The following is a 17,900-nucleotide window of genomic DNA, read 5'->3' as shown; positions in this document are numbered from 1 at the left end:
CACCAAATTGGTATGTAGGGAGTCACAAAGTGCTTCTCCTAGTCAAGCCTCTCTATACCAACGATAGATCCAAAAGCCGCCCTTCAGAGGGAGAGAGAAAGTGGGTGCAGGGAATTTTCCGACGATGGTGACGAAAACTGAGGAAACAGAGCTCAACAGGCTTGAGATTCAGGTCGATAATGGCGGAGGCGGCGCCTGGGAGTACCTCTGTTTGGTCCGCAAACTCAAGGTTAGGCGTTCTGATAAGGTTCTCAAGCACGGGTTGTCCATTTTGAACGACCCCAAGAAGCGATCTAATCTTGGCCCTGAAGGTGAGATTTCTTTCTTTCTTTCTTTTTTCCTTTTTGGGGTAATTTATAATACCCAGAAGATTGATTTGAATTTTAGTTAGAGAACTTTGAATTTTTGTAGTAGGCGATTGGCTCTCCTTGATATGGATTTGGGTATAAATATGATGATTTTTCATACTTGTTTATCACTTTAATTATGGTATTTGAAGAAGGTCGTTTGGGAATTCGGGTGGAAAAAAAAAAACACTAACTTTGGGTTTTATGTTTAAGAATGTCAGTCCCTTTTTAATTTAGAAATGGGTTTCTAATCATTGGGTTTCCTTTCTATTAGAAGTCTGTAATAAAACCTTGAGGTTTTCAACACAACGTATTGGAAATTTATGGATTTTGTAACGGATTAGTCTGGGTCTTTTTGGTTCATTTAATTGGGTTGTGTTTGATATGCTCACATTATTGTTAACTAACATGTGTTGGAGTGTATCTGATGTGGATTCTTTGATTCTAGGGCTTGTGGGTGATGGTGATGCTCTTTAATCAATGTTCTAATTTTTTGTTGTTTCCTTCATTTTTGATCTAACTGTCTGGGATACTTATCTGTATTTCAGTATGAAAAAGAATCACCAAAAGAGAATGGAAATTGCAAATATTTGGATCTTGTAGTGGTCTATGGTAGTTTTTCCTTTTAATCTATTAATTTGATATATTATTATTTACGATTTATAAAGATAAGAGTATTTTAAATTTTATGGTTATAATCATAGGATAGATGCACTTCTTTATGTATTGTGGTATGTATGTAAAGGCTGCGTTTTGGCTGCATGATATTGGGGGTTTGGAGTTGGAACCGAGTATTAAAACTTCAAATCCAAGGTTTGGTTGATTTCTATACCAATGGAATTAGGAGAATTTCCCAATGCCATAGTAAAAGCAAGATTTTCAAAATCCTCATAACTAGATTTTGCTAAATTAAATTTGGTTCTGCACCACCTAATGCAACCTCATCATTTGGTGTGGATATATAATCTAGCAATGTCCTTTGTTGTCTTTCAGGCCAAAAGAGTATTAAAAACTATTTGATTTTTAAGGAGTTGTAGACGACATGTTTGACACTCTTGGTGAATTTAATGGGTAGACGCTGCTCAAATCTGTTTCTTTTCTTTTGTTCTTGATGAATGTGAACTGTCCACAATCATGGAGATTTTTAATAAAGTAAATGACTGGTGCACATCAAAGTTAAGGATTAACAAAACTACTTGTCCCCCACTAACACAATGGGTAAAACAAGGCCGTTTTCCTATGCTGGTCTGAGTAAGTCATTCTAGGAGGGGTGAGTTAGATGTGTTTCTTGCATCTGGTATTTTTGTGCAAAGTGGCATGTCTCTAGACCTGAATATGTGAATTATTGCACGAAATGGGTCTGTTGAAAATTTATTTCTTGCAAGTTTCGTACTCTATTTTTGCAGTCGTCTTTTGTTGAGTTGAACTTCAGACTAATGAGTATTATTTCTTGATGTAGAATGGACTCTATATGAGCAAGTAGCAGTTGCTGCTATGGACTGCCAATGTCTTGATGTTGCAAAGGTGGAAGCCTGTTCCTTGTAGTTTTACTTTGGGAATTGATTTTAAGTTTCTCCATTTGGATGCTCTTGTGACTGCTAACCTTTTTATTGAGTTTATTGAACACTGAAAATTTCACATTTGACTCCTTTCGATAGAAAATGCATCTAAAAAGTCATATCCTTATAATGTAGTTCTGTTATGCATATGGTTCTTTAATACTGGCCATTTGTCATTGCAAAACATGAGATAATTACTTATATGGATGAGTGAAAAAACAAAATCAATATGCTAATGATACATCAGTAGGTTTATGGCTATCTTTTTTTATTTTTTTTCTTTGTTTGATGGGTAAATATGAAATATATTAAAATCGCCTAACAAAAATGTGTGTAAATGTATACATGGTGTATAAAAAGGTGCCAAAAAGATGACCAAGGCTAAGGGATAAACAAAAAACAACTCTCCCACTTCAATTAGAGCTCGGCCAATCAATAAAGTCCAACATGGACATCCTATGTACCCTCTAATCCACTCCAAAAAATAATTCAAAAAGGATTGTTGGATTGCTTGATCTGCTTTTTCCAGAATTATCAAGAGCTCCTTGTCCATGCATTCAACACATGAATTTATAGTTCGAGGATATATAAGTCTTTCTACGGGTGTTGAATTTTCCAGTAAAGAAGCTATAACATCATCATGAACAGGTTCACTTGCACATGATATAACTTGAAAGTGGTGTTGCATGTGAACTTTGATACGAGCAACTGTTTAGTTGCATTAAAATACAGATGCAAATATGAATTCAGAAGGTCATCAAGACCAGAGATTTAATCCCAGTCACTCCTCATATGCATGTACTAGGGATGGGGTATGCTTGACACACTGGCAAGCTTGCCTATGACCCTATGCTTGATCTTGTTGAGTGCAAGATTAACATGGTTGAAATTTGTGGCCCATTTTTTGGGAGAGCAAAATCATCCTAATGGGGATTATGGAGAATTTTAATGGGTTAGCAGCTGGGTTGAGATGTAAGGTTGCGGCCTTGCTTCTACCTGATTAGGCTTCTTTAGGAGCCACTGTAAGGTAAGATAGTGCCAGATTTGGTGAAAAGACTTAGAAGCAGTTGGCAAGCCAGAAGAGGTGGAGATTTTCAGATGGGGAAAATCAATGCTTGCTAATATCAACTTATTGAGTTTGTTGGTTAATATCATGTTCACCTTTGTCATTCCAGCTTTGTAATATTGGAAAAGTTGTAAAGGATCTTTTGTAGGATTCATGCTTTTGTTGTGGTGGGGATGGTGTCTTCTCTCAAAAACTGGGTATTTACATATTAGAAGTCTGAACATAAGGAATAAAGTGCTAGAAAGAGGGTCCTTTAATCCATTGAAGTGCTTAAGAAGGAAAAGGATCTTGAACCAAGGACCTATGCAGATGTAGCAAAATCGAAAACGGGTAGGTTAGGAGATAAGGTCTGGTTGGGGTTGGGAAGGAGAGTGATGCTTGGAAGACTAGAGCAGTTGGATCGCTGTTTAGTGGGTAGATGGGAAAATGTTTCGACTCCTTTCCCTGAGTTGGATTTTCTGAAAAATTGGGCTTTTCACGCTTGGCTCCTCAAAGGATGGTTGAATATAGTTGTGTTGGGAAGAGGCCTTTTGCTCTTTGAGTTTGAGTAGTTAAGTGAGGCCGAGTGTGTTCTTGCAAGAGGGAAGAGAAGGGTTAAAGATAATGTCTTATTTTTGGAAAAATGGCACCCGGAGGTGGGGTGTTTTTGTAATGGAGCCAATGCTAACGAGGCTTGGGTGAGAGTGGTGGGTCTTCCTCTTCACCTATGGAGCCGTGAGGTGTTTAAATTGATAGGTGATGGTTGTGGTGGTTTCATTGCAGTGGACGAAAATATGGATTCTATGGCAGAATTGCAATGGGCTAGAATGTTGGTGAAGGTGGTCGGTAAGGACTTGCCTACCTTTGTTCAGATTGTGGTTGGGTCGGGGTGTTTCTCAGTCCAACTATGGTGGGAAACCCTGCCTTGGTTTTCTAAGGTGGTGCCGGCGGGAAGTCTTTTCGGGAAAGGGCCTTCAGTGGACGAAGAAGAAGTAGGGGGAGGATCACGTGCCGCGTGCAAAGGAAGCGTGTTGGAAAAGGAGGTTCAGTACAAGGAGCAGACTGGAGTACAAGTTGTGCCATCCTGTGGAAGCTCTTCAAAAAGTGTTACAAGCTTTTCCTTTGACTCCGCTGAAAGGGGGCATGGTCCTGAGGTGACTGATGGAGAAAATAACCTAAGGAATAAGGGTTAAGGTGCAGGGGAAGTAGTCAAAGTGGGTGGCCATAGTTTTGGGTTTGAAGGTCCTAAAGTTGGGCCTGCTCTTTGGGAGGCCCAGATTAGAAGCGGGCTTGGGGAGGATAGCCACGAGACTGCCTTAGTGGAGATCCCGCTGCATGGGTTGGTTAGTGAGTCAAGGCCCATTCTGTTAAAAGGATGGCTGATGGGCTGTGAAGAGAGGCCTTTTTACCTTAAGGGTTCGTTAGTGGGCTGCGGGGGTTTGTCCAGAATAGGCTTTGGGCTTGGGTTAAGGGGGATAAAAGGAGATAGGGCTCATTCCCATTCTGAGGTTGCGGAGATGGAAGTTAGGGCTACAGAGGAGGCATCGCGCGCTAAAGTTAGTGAGGATGAGGGTGTTGCTTGCTTTCACGGAGGGGATTTGAGGGATTTAGAGGTTTTCTCGGTGAATGCTAGAGCAATGATGACTGATGATGCGTTGGCAGCCGAGGCATCCAGGTACGATTCCTTTCCCGCTATCTTTGGGGGGGATCGGGACATCTTCTCTTCTACTCCTTCATCTGGGTGTGATCAGGCTTTGGTGGTGGGGGGTGTTTCTGGATCGGAAGGGGTGGACACTGTTGAAGGAGTTGGGTTTTAGGCTTCGTGGGTGATGGACATAGAGGGGGAAAAGTTGTTGGGTGATAAGCCTGAGGTTGGTGAGGCACTGCAGGAAAGGGAGGTTCTTGGTAGTAGTTGGGATGAAAGTAGCCTGGTAAAGTTCAGTAAATCTTTGGGGTTCACGATAGAAGGGGTTGAAGGGGAAATCCTAAAATTGCTTCTAAGATTGAAAAATAGAAGAGATCAAGGCAAGAAGAGGGGAACTTTAGGTTTGACTAGGTTTGATCGGGAAGTAAAAAAATTAGAATGTTCAATTAAGTATGATGGAGTGAGCAGAAAGAAAGATCCGGACAGAAGAGGAGGGGATAGAGCTTTGTGTTTTAAATGAAGATTAAGATTTTATCTTGTAATGTTCGAGGGGTAAATGACAGAAATAAGAGGAAAATAATTAAAGCCTTAATAAGTTCCCAAAAAGTGGATTTGGTCTGTCTGCAGGAGACTAAAATGACAGAGATGTCTTTAGGGGTGGTGTGAAGCCTAGGAGTAGGGAGATTTTTTAGAATGGGGAGCCTTGAATGCTAGCAGTGCAGTTGGAGGGGTGGTAATTTTATGGGATAACAGAGTGTTGGAGCTGGTAAGGATGGAGGTGGGTCTTTTCTCCATTTCTTGTCGGTTCAAGAATTGTGAAGATAGTTTCGGATGAATTTTTTCAGGAGTGTATGGTCCTACTTTGAAAAGATATAGAGAATTTTTTTTGGGAAGAGTTAGGGGCCATCCGCGGGCTTTGGAATGACCCTTAGTGTATTGAAGGAGATTTCAATATGATTAGATTTCCTAATGAGCGTAGAAGAGGAAGGAGGGTGTCTCCTTCAATGAGAAGATTCTCGGAGGTGATCGATGATCTGGACTTGAGGGATCTTCCTCTTCAGGGGGGCCTGTTTACTTGGAGTGGAGGGTTGAACAACCAAGCCATGTCAAGACTGGATCGGTTTTTAGTGTCGGAGGACTGGGAGGGAAATTTTAATGGGGTGGTGCAGTGTACTCTTCCTAGGCCAATGTTTAATCACTTTCCCATCCTATTGGATGGGGGAGGGGTGAGGAGGGGGCCTGTCCCTTTTAGGTTTGAAAACATGTGGCTAAAGGAGGAGGGTTTTAAGGATCTGCTGAAGGGGTGGTGGCAAGGTTTAAGTTTCAGTGGATCCTTTAGCTTCGTCCTTGCAAAGAAATTAAAGGCTTTGAAGGATATCTTAAAAACTTGGAACAAGGATGTTTTTGGGAAGGTGGGAGTGAATAAGAGATTGGCCTTGGACAAAGTGGATTTTTGAGATTCTCAGGAGAAGTTGCGTTCTTTATCAGTGGAGGAGCTGGAAGTTAGAAAGGAAGCAAAGGAGGATTTTGAGAAATGGGTTCTTATGGAGGAGATTTCTTGGAAAAAAAAATCAAGAGAAGTGTGGTTGAGGGAGGGTGACAGAAATACAAGCTTCTTTCATAGGATGACCAATTCCCATAGAAGGAGAAATTGTTTGTCTAAGAGTAAAATAAATGGAACCTGGTTAACAGAAGATCAAGAAATTAAGGGGGGTGTGGTTAGAGCTTTCAAGACCTTCTGACAGATCCTGGTGATTGGCACCTAACTATGGAAGGTCTAGACTTTAATAGAATTGATGTTGAGGAAGCAACTAGATTGGAGGAGGTATTTACAGAGGAAGAGGTTTTCTCCGCTCTCTTAGATCTGAACAGGGACAAGGCTCCTGGTCCAGATGGATTCCCTCTAAGCTTTTGGTAGTCTTGCTGGGAATTTGTGAAAGAAGAGGTTATGGGTTTTTTGAAAGAGTTCCATGAGCATGACAAATTTGTTAAGAGTCTGAATTCCACTTTCCTGGTCCTAATCCCAAAAAAAGCAGGCGCGAAGGATCTTAGAGATTTTAGACCGATTAGTTTGATGGGAGGATTGTATAAATTGTTGGCAAAAGTGTTAGCTAATAGACTTAAGAAGGTAGTGGGAAAGGTGGTGTCTTCAGCTCAAAATGCATTCGTTGAAGGAAGACAAATTCTTGATGCTACCCTAATTGCCAATGAGGCAATAGACTTTTTATTGAAGCGGAATGAGAATGGGGTGTTGTGCAAGCTGGATATAGAGAAGGCATATGATCACTTAAACTAGAATTTTTTGTTGTTCGGGATGCAAAGTATGGGTTTTGGGGAGAAGGGGATTGGTTGGATTTACTGGTGCATTTCCACAGCAACGTTTTCTGTCTTGATCAATGGCACCCCGACGGGTTTCTTCAATAGTTCAAGGGGGCTGCGTCAGGGGGATCCACTTTCTCCCTACCTTTTTGTGATCGGGATGGAGGCTCTTAGTAGGCTTATCCTTAGAGTAGAGAGAGAGAAAAGGGGAGGGGGGGGGGGTATCTTTCAGGCTGCAAGATAAAAGGAAGAAATGGAGATGGGGTTTTGGTCTCTCATTTGCTGTTCGCTGACGATACTCTAGTTTTTTGTGAAGCTTCCCAAGATCAGATGGCGTACTTAAGCTGGTTGTTGATGTAGTTTGAAGCCATATCAGGTTTGAGAATCAATTTGGATAAGAGTGAAATTTTGCCGGTTGGGAGGGTAGAAAATCTGGAGGTTTTGGCTCTTGAGGTTGGTTGTAAAGTGGGAAGGCTGCCAACTTCTTACTTGGGGCTCCCTTTGGGTGCGAATCACAAGTCTGTGGCCGTTTGGAATGGGATGGAAGAGAGATTTCGGAAAAGGCTTGCCATGTGGAAAAGGCAATTTATCTCCAAAGGAGGGAGAATCACTCCAATTCGTAACACTTTGTCAAGTATATGCCCATATATTTGATGTCTTTACTGCGAATGCCAAGAGTGGTTAGTTTAAGATTGGAAAAAATTCAAAGGGATTTTTTGTGGGGAGGGAGAGCTTTGGAGAGGAAGCCTCATCTAGTAAAGTGGGGTACCGTTTGTTTGGACAAAAGGAAGGGTGGTTTGGGAGTTAGATGTCTTTCTACTCTCAATAGGGCCCTCTTATGTAAGTGGAACTGGCGCTTTGTGAATGAAAGGGAGACTCTTTGGAGGCATGTCATTACTAGGAAGTTTGGGGAGGAAGAAGAGGGTTGGTATACTAGAGAAGTTAGGGAGGGCTTCGGAGTAGGCTTATGGAAGGAAATAAGGAAGGAAGGCTCTCTTTTGCAAAACAAAGTTGTTTTTCTGTGGGGAATGGCAGAAATGTCAAGTTTTGGAAAGATAATTGGTGTGGGAACTTTGCTCTTTGTAACTCTTTTACTTCTTTGTATGCATTTGCGTCTTATAAAGAGGCTTGGTTAGTGGAGTTGTGGGATCCTTCGGGAGAGGAAGGGGTTTGGAGCCCTAAGTTCTCTAGGCCCTTTAATGACTGGGAGGTGGAGAGATTGCTTTTGACAATCCGGGGAAGGAGACTCAATCCTCTTTTAGAAGGAGACTAAGGATGTGATTTTCTCAGTCAAATCTCTTTATAGTGCTCTAGTTTTAAGAAGAGTTGTTCAGTTCCCTAATAACATTATTTGGAGTCCATGTGTTCCTACCAAAGTGGGTTTTTTTGCTTGGGAAGCCTCTTGGGGTAATGTGCTAACTTTGGATCAACTTAAAAAGAGGGGACGAATTCTAGCTAATAGATGCTTCCTTTGTTGTGAGTAAGAAGAGTCTATCGATCATATTCTTATTCATTGCACCAGGGCAAGAGTTTTATGGGAGTTATTGTTTGCTATTTTTGGCGTTACTTGGGTCCTCCCTCTTTCGGTTAGAGATACCCTTCTTGGATGGCGCGGCTTTAACATGGGCAAGAAACATAGAAAGGTGTGGAAGGTAGCCCTTTTGTGTCTTTTTGGGCGGTTTAGAAGGAAAGAAATAGGATTGCATTTGATAATGAGGAGCTTTCGATTCATAGGTTGAAAAATTCTTTTGTATGTAATCTTTGGATGTGGACTAAGTCGGTTGTAAATGAAGGCCCTCTTCCTTTATTAAGTTTTTTTTATTGGCTAGGAGCTAGTTGAGGGCTGGTGATTTTTGTATCCCCTCTTCTTTTGTTTGTGCCTTTTGGCGCCTCTTGTATACCCCTTGTATGCTTTTGGGTTAGCCTCAAGGTGCCCTTTTTCTAATATATTTCTATCTGTGTGTTTACCTATAAAAGAAAAAAAAGTGCTAGAAAAATGTATTTTTTAGGTTTGCAATGAAAAGGGATTGATTATGGAGGGAAGTGGGGGTTAGATTCAGAGAAGTTGAAGGGTTTGTATGGGTTGGAAGAGTGTTTGGGGAGGATGGGGAGATTTTTTGAAGTTAATTCTTGAGGAGCAGACAGAGTGAGGTTATGCTTTCATGCGGTGTGGAAATCACAAGTTGAAGGTGAGGTTTCTGAAAGGATGGATTCCAAAGGGGTGAAGGGTCCATAGGGAAAAGGTTTATGAAGGAGCATTAGGAGAGGATGGGAAGATTTCTGAAGTTCATTTTATGGGAACAAGCATAAAGTGAAGTCCTGGCTTGTCATGTGGTTTGGAAATCAAGAGTTGAAGGTGAGCTTTCTTGCTTTCTCCAGAATATTGGACATTAGAGAGACACTTATGGCAGGCTAGGAGGTAGACAAAGACAAAGCCCATTTGAAACTTAGAATCTTATGTTCATTATGAGTTTTAAGGACTGGAAGTTGGAGATGGTAGAGTAACACGCGCACGCGCACACACACACACATATATGTGTATGTATGTATGCATGTATGTATATATGCATGTATAAACAGTGGAAGCAATTGGAGTGATGGCCAAGTCTATAGGTTGGAAGATAAGCAAAGATGGCTAATGGTCAGTTTTCAGTTAATCAATCTTCAAAGTTGTGTCTCAGAGGAAGATGATAGGCTACTGGAGAAAGTTATATGTGGGTTGCAGCACCATAAAAAATGACTTTCTTTTTCTCAGCAGCCGCTTGGGAATGGATCTTAAAAATCAATCATTTAATTTGGAGAGTGAGGAATCTTGCAAATTGGTGTTTTATGAGTAGAAGCAATTGTGATACCTTCAATCATCTTTTGGTCCATTGTCAATGGCCCAAGATCTGTGGTCAATGTTTTTTGTTCTGTTTGATATGGTGTGGGGTCCTGTGGAAATGGTGGAGTTATTACTTGAGTTGGCTTGGTAAGTTAATTGAATTTTGAGTGTCTGGGTTTAATTATTGAAGGCACAGTTGCTGGTTTCTTTTTCTTCTAGACCATAAAACCATAACCTCTCCTAGACCTTGGACTACCAGGAGAGATATGGTAGGCAGCATTATTCAAGGTTTAAGTGCTGTTCTACTGCAGCCCTACTTAAGTCTTCTATGAAAATTATGACCATGTTTGGCTTTGTTTTGTTTTCTGAGAACTGTTCTGTTTTCAAGGGGGAAAATGTAAAGGAAGAAAATAAAATAGTGTGTTCATTTCCTGTTTTTAGAAAACTAAGTTATAAATTAGACTATTTCAAGAAACAGTAAATTGATTTTCTTTCTTTCTTTCTTTCTTTTTTTTCAAAAGTTGTTCTTAGAATTAGATAAAGACATGGAAAACATACTTAAAAACATGTAGAGCAATAAGTGAATTGACGACATTTATAATACTTGGCAACATTGGAGCAAGTCAATTTTGTAGGTAAAGTAAGTTCCAGTAGGAAGAGAGTGCTTCACTGAGGATTATTTGTTTCAGAGTAGAGAGATTTTGGAGCAACAGGTAACTTAGAGTTTTCTCTTTTTGAACAAATGAAAACTGTAAAAGGTTTGTCTCATAGGCATAAATTGTGAAAGTGTCTCAAAGGCATATTGTAATTTTTCTAAAAGCTTCAAGATTCATGAATAAATTATATAAATTAAGAAAAAGATTTCTTTCAAAGGTTGATTATTTATGCTAAATTTAGTTTTTAAGTTCCACTTGTTTGAATTCTTTTTCCTTCTTGTCTTGGTTATTTACATACTTAACAGCTGTGGCTTATAAGTTTGTTTCAAATTTATATGGTTAGGCAAATTTGATATGACAGTTAAAAATAAATCTGAATTTGGTTTTGTTGTTTGTGTTTTATACTCAAATACTAGATGAATTTGTTTGATAATCTTATAATATCTACAATAATTTTTAACTAATTTAGTAGTTTTAATTGCGGAAGTCTTTAAAATGTATAGACTTTTACAGAGCATTATCTTTTGAACTATTAGAAGCTTAAAGAAAGAATTTTAGGAACATTTGGATTTTTTTTCTCCCTCTATAGACTTAAGATTTTCATTGGAGTGAATAGAATAATCATTTGTGTGTGTGAGTGTATTTGTCAAAAACATTTGGAAACTTGAAAGTTTTAAGGAGAAGAATTTTCCAAATGAGTGAGTTACTAGAGCTTTATATAGCTAACAATTTCTTAATTAGTTGGATGCTTTTTTAAAGGATATTTAGAAGTATATAACTTACAATTTTCTCTTAATCTAGTATCTCTTTTTCTTTTCCAAAGTCAAACCTAGATAATTTCCACGGAAAAAAACTTAGCAATAGTTAATTATAGGCCGCACCACTTTAAATTTTTTTTATTAATGATTATATTCATGTACCATTCATGATTTATTGCTTTATATTGTAGTAATGAAAATTATGAAAGGGCTAATCTCCAAGTTAATATTCAAATATTTATTCAAACGTTGCAACTTAATCAATTTACAAGCTAGCAAAGCTTAAGAAAATATGAACTAACTTCTAAAAACATCTTTTACGAAACAATTTCTTTGTTTTTATAGTTTTGGAATTGTTCTCAATTACTATAACCAATTAATATTTTGATTGTTATCTGTTTTTTGAAAATTGTTCTCTAACCAAACATGTTTTTGAATTAGGAATTTTAATTTATATATTTTTTTATTCTTGTTTTGAAAAAACTATCCTTGGAAACTGTAAGATCAAAAACAAAATCAAATATGCTCTATGTTTTCCTGAATAAACTGTAAAGCTATGTTGTCGGCAAACAAAATACAAATGGGGCCAATTTCTAAATATGGATGATTGATATTTCCATAGCAAATGGAGTTTTGGTTAATGGATGTGTATTGTTATTTAGAAACTCACTTATTTCTCCTTCAATTTTTTGTTGTACAAGACTACAAGTTATAGACCCATCATATAATTCCCTGATCACATTAGTCTATTAATTATATTCCTTTCTTTGTCCAGAAAATATCACTTTTGCCCATGCATCTTGGATGCTGTCCTATTTATCAGATCAAATTAGTTTCTAGGTTACAAGTGTGGGTTTTGGTCATGATTGGAGATTCGTTAGTTTGTTTGAGCAGTAGGCTAACTTCATTTATCATGTTAATGTCTTCAGAGCATGCAAGATGAACCATTGAGGAACAATGTTCTCATAGTTCTCTTTATAGTGTTGCAAAGCCATTTACTGCAAAACCTGTTCTGGCATAATCCTTTTTTTCTTGGTCCTCTCCTTGTTTGGACAGGGATTTCTTTACTTATGTTTTTGTTTTTATGGTTAGCCTGTCAAACTCATCTAATTATGCTATTTTGGTGGACAGAAAGTTAGGTATGAGATTCTTTATGCTAATACAATTTTACTCTGTAATCTTTTGCAGGACTGCATAAAAGTTCTACAGAAGAGATTTCCAGAGAGTAAAAGGGTTGGTGAGTTCAACCAAAAAAGCCCAGAAAGTTAGCTGTCCAAGTATTTATGTTTATGGAGAAAGATGGTGCATACACTTGTTTGAGTGTATCATTTAGTGATGTGTGATGCATGATCATGGCTTTGTTTGTTGTTATTCAAATCAAGCAGCGATAAACTCATTGAAAGCAACTGGATGAAGTCTTTACTTATAATAGAATCCTTCCCATCTCCCACCCTCTTCACAAATAAAACCAAGAGAGGGTTTTTTTTTTTTTGAAGTTTTTATTACATCAAACAAAAATCAAAGATTTGAGAGATCCAATCTTGTCTCTATTTCAAATTTTGTTTTTAATCTCCTCTGCTTGTAGATTTAGGTCTCTATTTGGTTTTTTGACTCTCATGAACCTAGAAAGGTTATAGAAATGAGAAGTGGAAAAACCATGGTCTAGAACCTCTAAATGCTATAGCTGTCATTCATGGTTCTTGGGAGATAGTAAAAGTAAATCTTGTCATGTGGCAGTAATGCCCTGACGTGTCTTTGATAAAGGTGTATCTAACCTTGCTGAGGCTGCCAGTAAGGAGAGATACAGTATTGGTGGGTATATTAGACAATGGTTCTGGAGTACCTTCTAAATGGGCTCAGCCAAGCCCAACATGTATCATGTGAATGCATATAGGACTGATATTGTAGGTTTGTCCTAAACTTATTTTGGTCCTTTGATGTTATCAAAGGATCACGATAACTTGGAGTAGATAATATCTTAATAATCTTTTAACCCTTTATGCTTAAATTAATGTTTTGGCATGAAATCACAGGCAGGTTAGAAGGGATGTTGCTTGAATCAAAGGGATCTTGGGCTGAGGCAGAAAAAGCTTACTCAAGCCTTCTAGAGGAAAATCCATTTGATCAAGTAAGTTTGTCAGCACAGTTTTTATGAAATCACACATTCGTTTTTGCAGGAATAGGTTTCATTTTCTCATTTAAGTAATATAATCTGGCATTTCATAATAAATAAAGAAATATTCCTAATGCTAATGATCAATCCGTTCTTATTCAGGTAGTACTTAAGAGGAGGGTAGCTATGGCAAAGGCACAAGGCAATATGTCTGGGGCAATTGAGTGGCTCAATAAATATCTTGAAACGTGAGACAGAAACCCAGAGTCAATTTTTTTTCTACTAGTGTTTCAACAAAACAAGCTTGGCTGAGTTGTTTATATTTTTTTTTCTTTATTCCAGATTTATGGCAGATCATGATGCCTGGAGAGAACTTGCTGAAATATATGTCTCGCTGCAAATGTGAGTTATTTGTTCTTGTTTTTATTTGAGCAGAGATCTGTGGCTACTGAATTGCCTCTTTACTGTATTGCCTTGTATTTACATTGTTCTGTTCTTTTTAAATTAGGTACAAACAAGCAGCATACTGCTATGAGGAGCTAATATTATCTCAACCAACACTTCCACTGTATCACCTAGCCTATGCTGAGGTAAGTGGCAATTCAACTTCTGGTAGTTTCTCTGTGTCAACTGTCAAATGGAAAATAATTTCTGAAGGTAAAGAAAATTGTTGGGAATCACAATAGAGAGCATATAGTATTATCCAAGTGAACATATGCAAAACATGCTGCACCTTTATTAGCTCTGCCTATTCTTAAATGATAAAACTGCTTGTTCATTCTAAAAACACCAAAGCACAGCCAAGTATAAATTTTCATCTAGCTTTAACTTCTCTTCATTTTGATACAATCCCAAATCAGAGTTGGTATTTGGGCAAAATACCATGGCAGAAAAAACTCTAGCGATATAAAAGAAACTAGATTTTGTATGTCATTGAGCACTGCACAAGGAGATGCCTTGGTTACTGCAATCTCAACCACCTGCTACCTACTTATAAAAATCCTCTAATAAAGCAAATGGGGAACCATTAGCAGTGTTAGTATGCTCAAACTGGTTGGAGTCATGGCTTGCCTCTGTCTCAAATTGTTGTATAAAATGATTGAACTGAAACCTCCTATGCACCACCTCTTTATGCCTGCCACCATGTCCATCATAAGAGCTTGCTTATGATGGCCATTATGTTTGACAACATTGCAAGCTCTGGCCACTTCCCACCTTCAGTACTTGATGATCCTTTTCTGTTTTGGAATCCGATGTTATCAGTTATTCAAATTTTTTTTTTTCCTTTTTCGATAGGCAAAAATGAAATTATTTGGAAGCACCAAAATGGGGGGGCGGGGGAGGGCAACCCTGGAGCACTAGAAGTATACAAACAGTGCCAAAAGGCTAAAAGGAAAAGGCAAACAACAAAAGACCCTCCCTTTAGAGCCCAGCCAAGTGATGAACCCCAGTAAACAAAGCTCCCACATGAATAGAATCCGGACCAAAGGAATATAGGGTAAATAAGGGATTCTTTAAGCACTTGGACAGAATGCTCTGCATCTTCAAAAGATCTTCCATTTTTTTCCTGCTAAATAGTCCAAAACAAATACAGTTGCCCAGATCTCCAAACCTTTCTACACTTTCCACTCACAAAGTCCCTATGCTCTGTTTCACTGAGAAGGGGAGCACCCACTCTGTACCAAACAGGGAGAAAAAATGCCAAACATTCTTTGCTTTATCTCAATTTAAGAGAATATGATGGATTGGCATGTCTTCCCACTTGTAGCGAAAACAATGGTTCACCACGATCTACCCTCTCCTTTTCAGCTGATTCATCAAGAATCCACCTCTACACCACCACCAAACAAAGAAACCCACTTCATGAGAGCCCTGTGAACCCAAACTTCCTTTGCTGGAAAGACACCGGCTTCTCCTGGCTCCAAAAAAGAATAGTAAGCTTTTCCTTGCTCAATTTTCAATATCAGGAGCTGGAAGTGGCTGGAACAAAAAATGGTAGTCTTGTAATGGATGTTTTCAGGTTATAGTATAGGAAAGAGTACAGCTTTAGTAATCTGCCCATTTGTGATACTCTCTGAACCTGGACCTTTTGCCAGTTGAACCTGGTTGGTGGGACCGGGTGGACAAATGTTGCTACCCTTAGTCTCCAAGGCCAAAAATTAAAGGATTAGACAATTGCAGAACCTAATCTTCTGTTTGGGACATTTTGATATTCATGCTTGCATAAATAGGTGAAGCTAGGAGAATTTGAGTGGGTTTCATCCTTATTTGAGATTCCTAGGCAGGGAGGAGCTAATGGTCGATTGAAAATTATCAGTTCCATCACAATTTTCATCCAGTATCAGATTGCATAGCCTGTCTCTAATTCATTTTTCCATGTTATTTTCCTCATGGAAACCTGAAACAAAACTTCGGTGTCCTGCTATAAATGGAAGAATAGTATGGTTGCAACTTAGTATGTGTCAAAGACTCCATGCTTTTTAATTTTAACCACCGTGATGATCACCTCTTGCGTTGCTTTCCTTGGATCAACAGGTGCTCTACACACTTGGTGGACTTGAAAACCTCCAAACTGCTAAGAAATACTATGCATCTACCATAGATTTGACTGGGGGCAAGAACACAAGAGCGCTTTTTGGCATATGCTTGGTAAGGTCCTATGTCTCTATGTCTGTTCATGTGTGCACACATGTGGGTGTTTTGGGATTAATGTAAAAATCTCAATTGGGCATTTTCTTCTGATTAGTTTTCCTTTCTCGACTGTCTCTGGATTCCATCTTTCTTTCTTACTTGCCAATTGGACAGTGTACGTCTGCAATCGGACAGCTGACCAAGGGGCGGAACAAGGAAGAAAAGGAGAGCCCAGAGTTGCATTCACTGGCAGCCACAGCCTTGGAGAAGATCTACAAGCAAAGAGCTCCCACCAAACTCCCTCTGCTCAATTCAGCCTTAAAAGGCTTGAAAATTTAATTCCCTTCACCATTAACAGAAGCAACCTTCTCATTGTTTGGCTGGTTTTTCCGAATCCAAAGGTAGTTGGAGCAGAAATGACTTGAGATTTTGCAAATGTTTCAGATATTTATTAAATATTAATTAATTCCTTGTATTTCTTCTGATTTTTCAAGTCCTAAACATGAAGAAGTTATGATGTACTTCTTAGGATTATGGTCTATGAAATCTCCCTTCCGTCATGTTGTTTGCTTTCCATTTTGAAGCAGGAAATTTAGGATAATGTGTGCTTCATAACAGTACGGTTATAATTTTAACTTGGCAGTTAAGTACCTTTTAAGTGTAAAACTAGCCTTTTTACACTTGGCAGTATACCCTCTCAATTAAAATTTGGGTTGTTTAGTAAAATTTAATACTTATTACTTAATAAATTAAATTGATTTTAGGTTAAATTATATTTAAATTGGTGACTTAAAATTTGTTATTTAATTCTTACTTTAAGTAATAAGATTGTTTAATAAAATTAATTTAAAATTTATTCTAAGTGATCAAATTAACATATTTATCCTCATAAATTATAATGAGGACAAAGGTGGTTGAGTAATAATAAAGATCGTAGAATAACAAAAGAAATCGTAAAAAGGTAAAACGAGGATGCAAACTTAAAAATGAGTTAATTATTTTTACTTATTATTTAAAGTTGTTTTTGACTTTAAGTTATATCATTAAATTATTTTACTAAACATACTTAATTTATTTAATAACTTAAATTAAGTTATTAAGTTAGTTTATTAAATCAAAATAAATAGAAGTTTGTATATTTTCATTTTCTGGACAAAAAAAATAGAGAAATAAATTTAAATAAAATAACTTCTTGTTAAATTTAAACTAAGATTTATTTTTTTCAAATTTTATTGGGTCTAATAAAGATTAGGATTCTAGTTTGAAATTATTAGAAAAATAATAATATTATTTAGCCTATGACATGCTAATATTATTTAGTAAAAATAATGATCCAATCATCATTCCTCGTTAAGAAAAGAGAGAATTGTGCTTTTAGGCTAGTTGTGCCCAACAATTAGCCCAAGATCCTCGTATGACTCTAATTGATGACAATGGTATAAAATCTTATGGACGAAAATACCCATTTCACCTATCATATCAAATATTATAAATTTTTTCTTAAATAATAAATTGTACCAACTCATGTGGTGTTTGTGACATCTATCCTTTATGAAACTCTCTTATTTTTATTCCACTACTCTTCACATGTTACCTTTGATAAATTATCCCTTATTTAGCATTTTTTTTTACTATTTTTTTATTGTTTTTTGAACTCTTTTATAAATAATTGAAAATTAATATTATTTTCTAAATTATAAATAAACAAAAATTACATTAATGATTCAAAAAACTATTTAGAAATATACTTTCTAAAAAAATATGTTAATTTAAATGAATAAAGACTATCTTATGTTTGAGTTTGGTTTAAAAATATTTTTTTAGTTTCTATTTTTAAAAATAATTTTTATTTTCTATATTATCCCTTTTTTTAATTAAAAAATGAAAATTATTTTAAAAATAAAAAATAAAAAACCTTATTTAGTACTATCTTTTTTATATGAAAAAAAAAAGAATTAAATTCCATTTATTGATTATTATTTTTTATTTTTTCCATCAGTTAT

The 17,900-nt window shown here is 37.2% G+C and overlaps 1 protein-coding gene across 1 annotated transcript; it reads left to right on the top strand.

Moving 5' to 3' along the window:
* LOC100252065 (uncharacterized) lies at positions 1-16,457 on the top strand. Its single transcript, XM_002277773.5, has 9 exons — positions 1-311; positions 1,807-1,871; positions 12,342-12,390; positions 13,187-13,281; positions 13,429-13,514; positions 13,609-13,668; positions 13,775-13,856; positions 15,802-15,915; positions 16,072-16,457. Exons 1-9 carry the CDS (start codon positions 125-127, stop codon positions 16,234-16,236), a joined length of 903 nt encoding a protein of 300 aa, XP_002277809.1. The 5' UTR covers positions 1-124; the 3' UTR covers positions 16,237-16,457.
* The last annotated feature ends 1,443 nt before the right edge of the window (positions 16,458-17,900 follow it).

Source organism: Vitis vinifera, chromosome 14 (genome assembly GCF_030704535.1).
Source record: "Vitis vinifera cultivar Pinot Noir 40024 chromosome 14, ASM3070453v1".
In the NCBI taxonomy this organism is placed as follows: Eukaryota; Viridiplantae; Streptophyta; class Magnoliopsida; order Vitales; family Vitaceae; genus Vitis; species Vitis vinifera.
The sequence above is the reverse complement of the archived record's forward strand: the minus strand, read 5'-3'. Positions and strand labels throughout refer to the sequence as shown.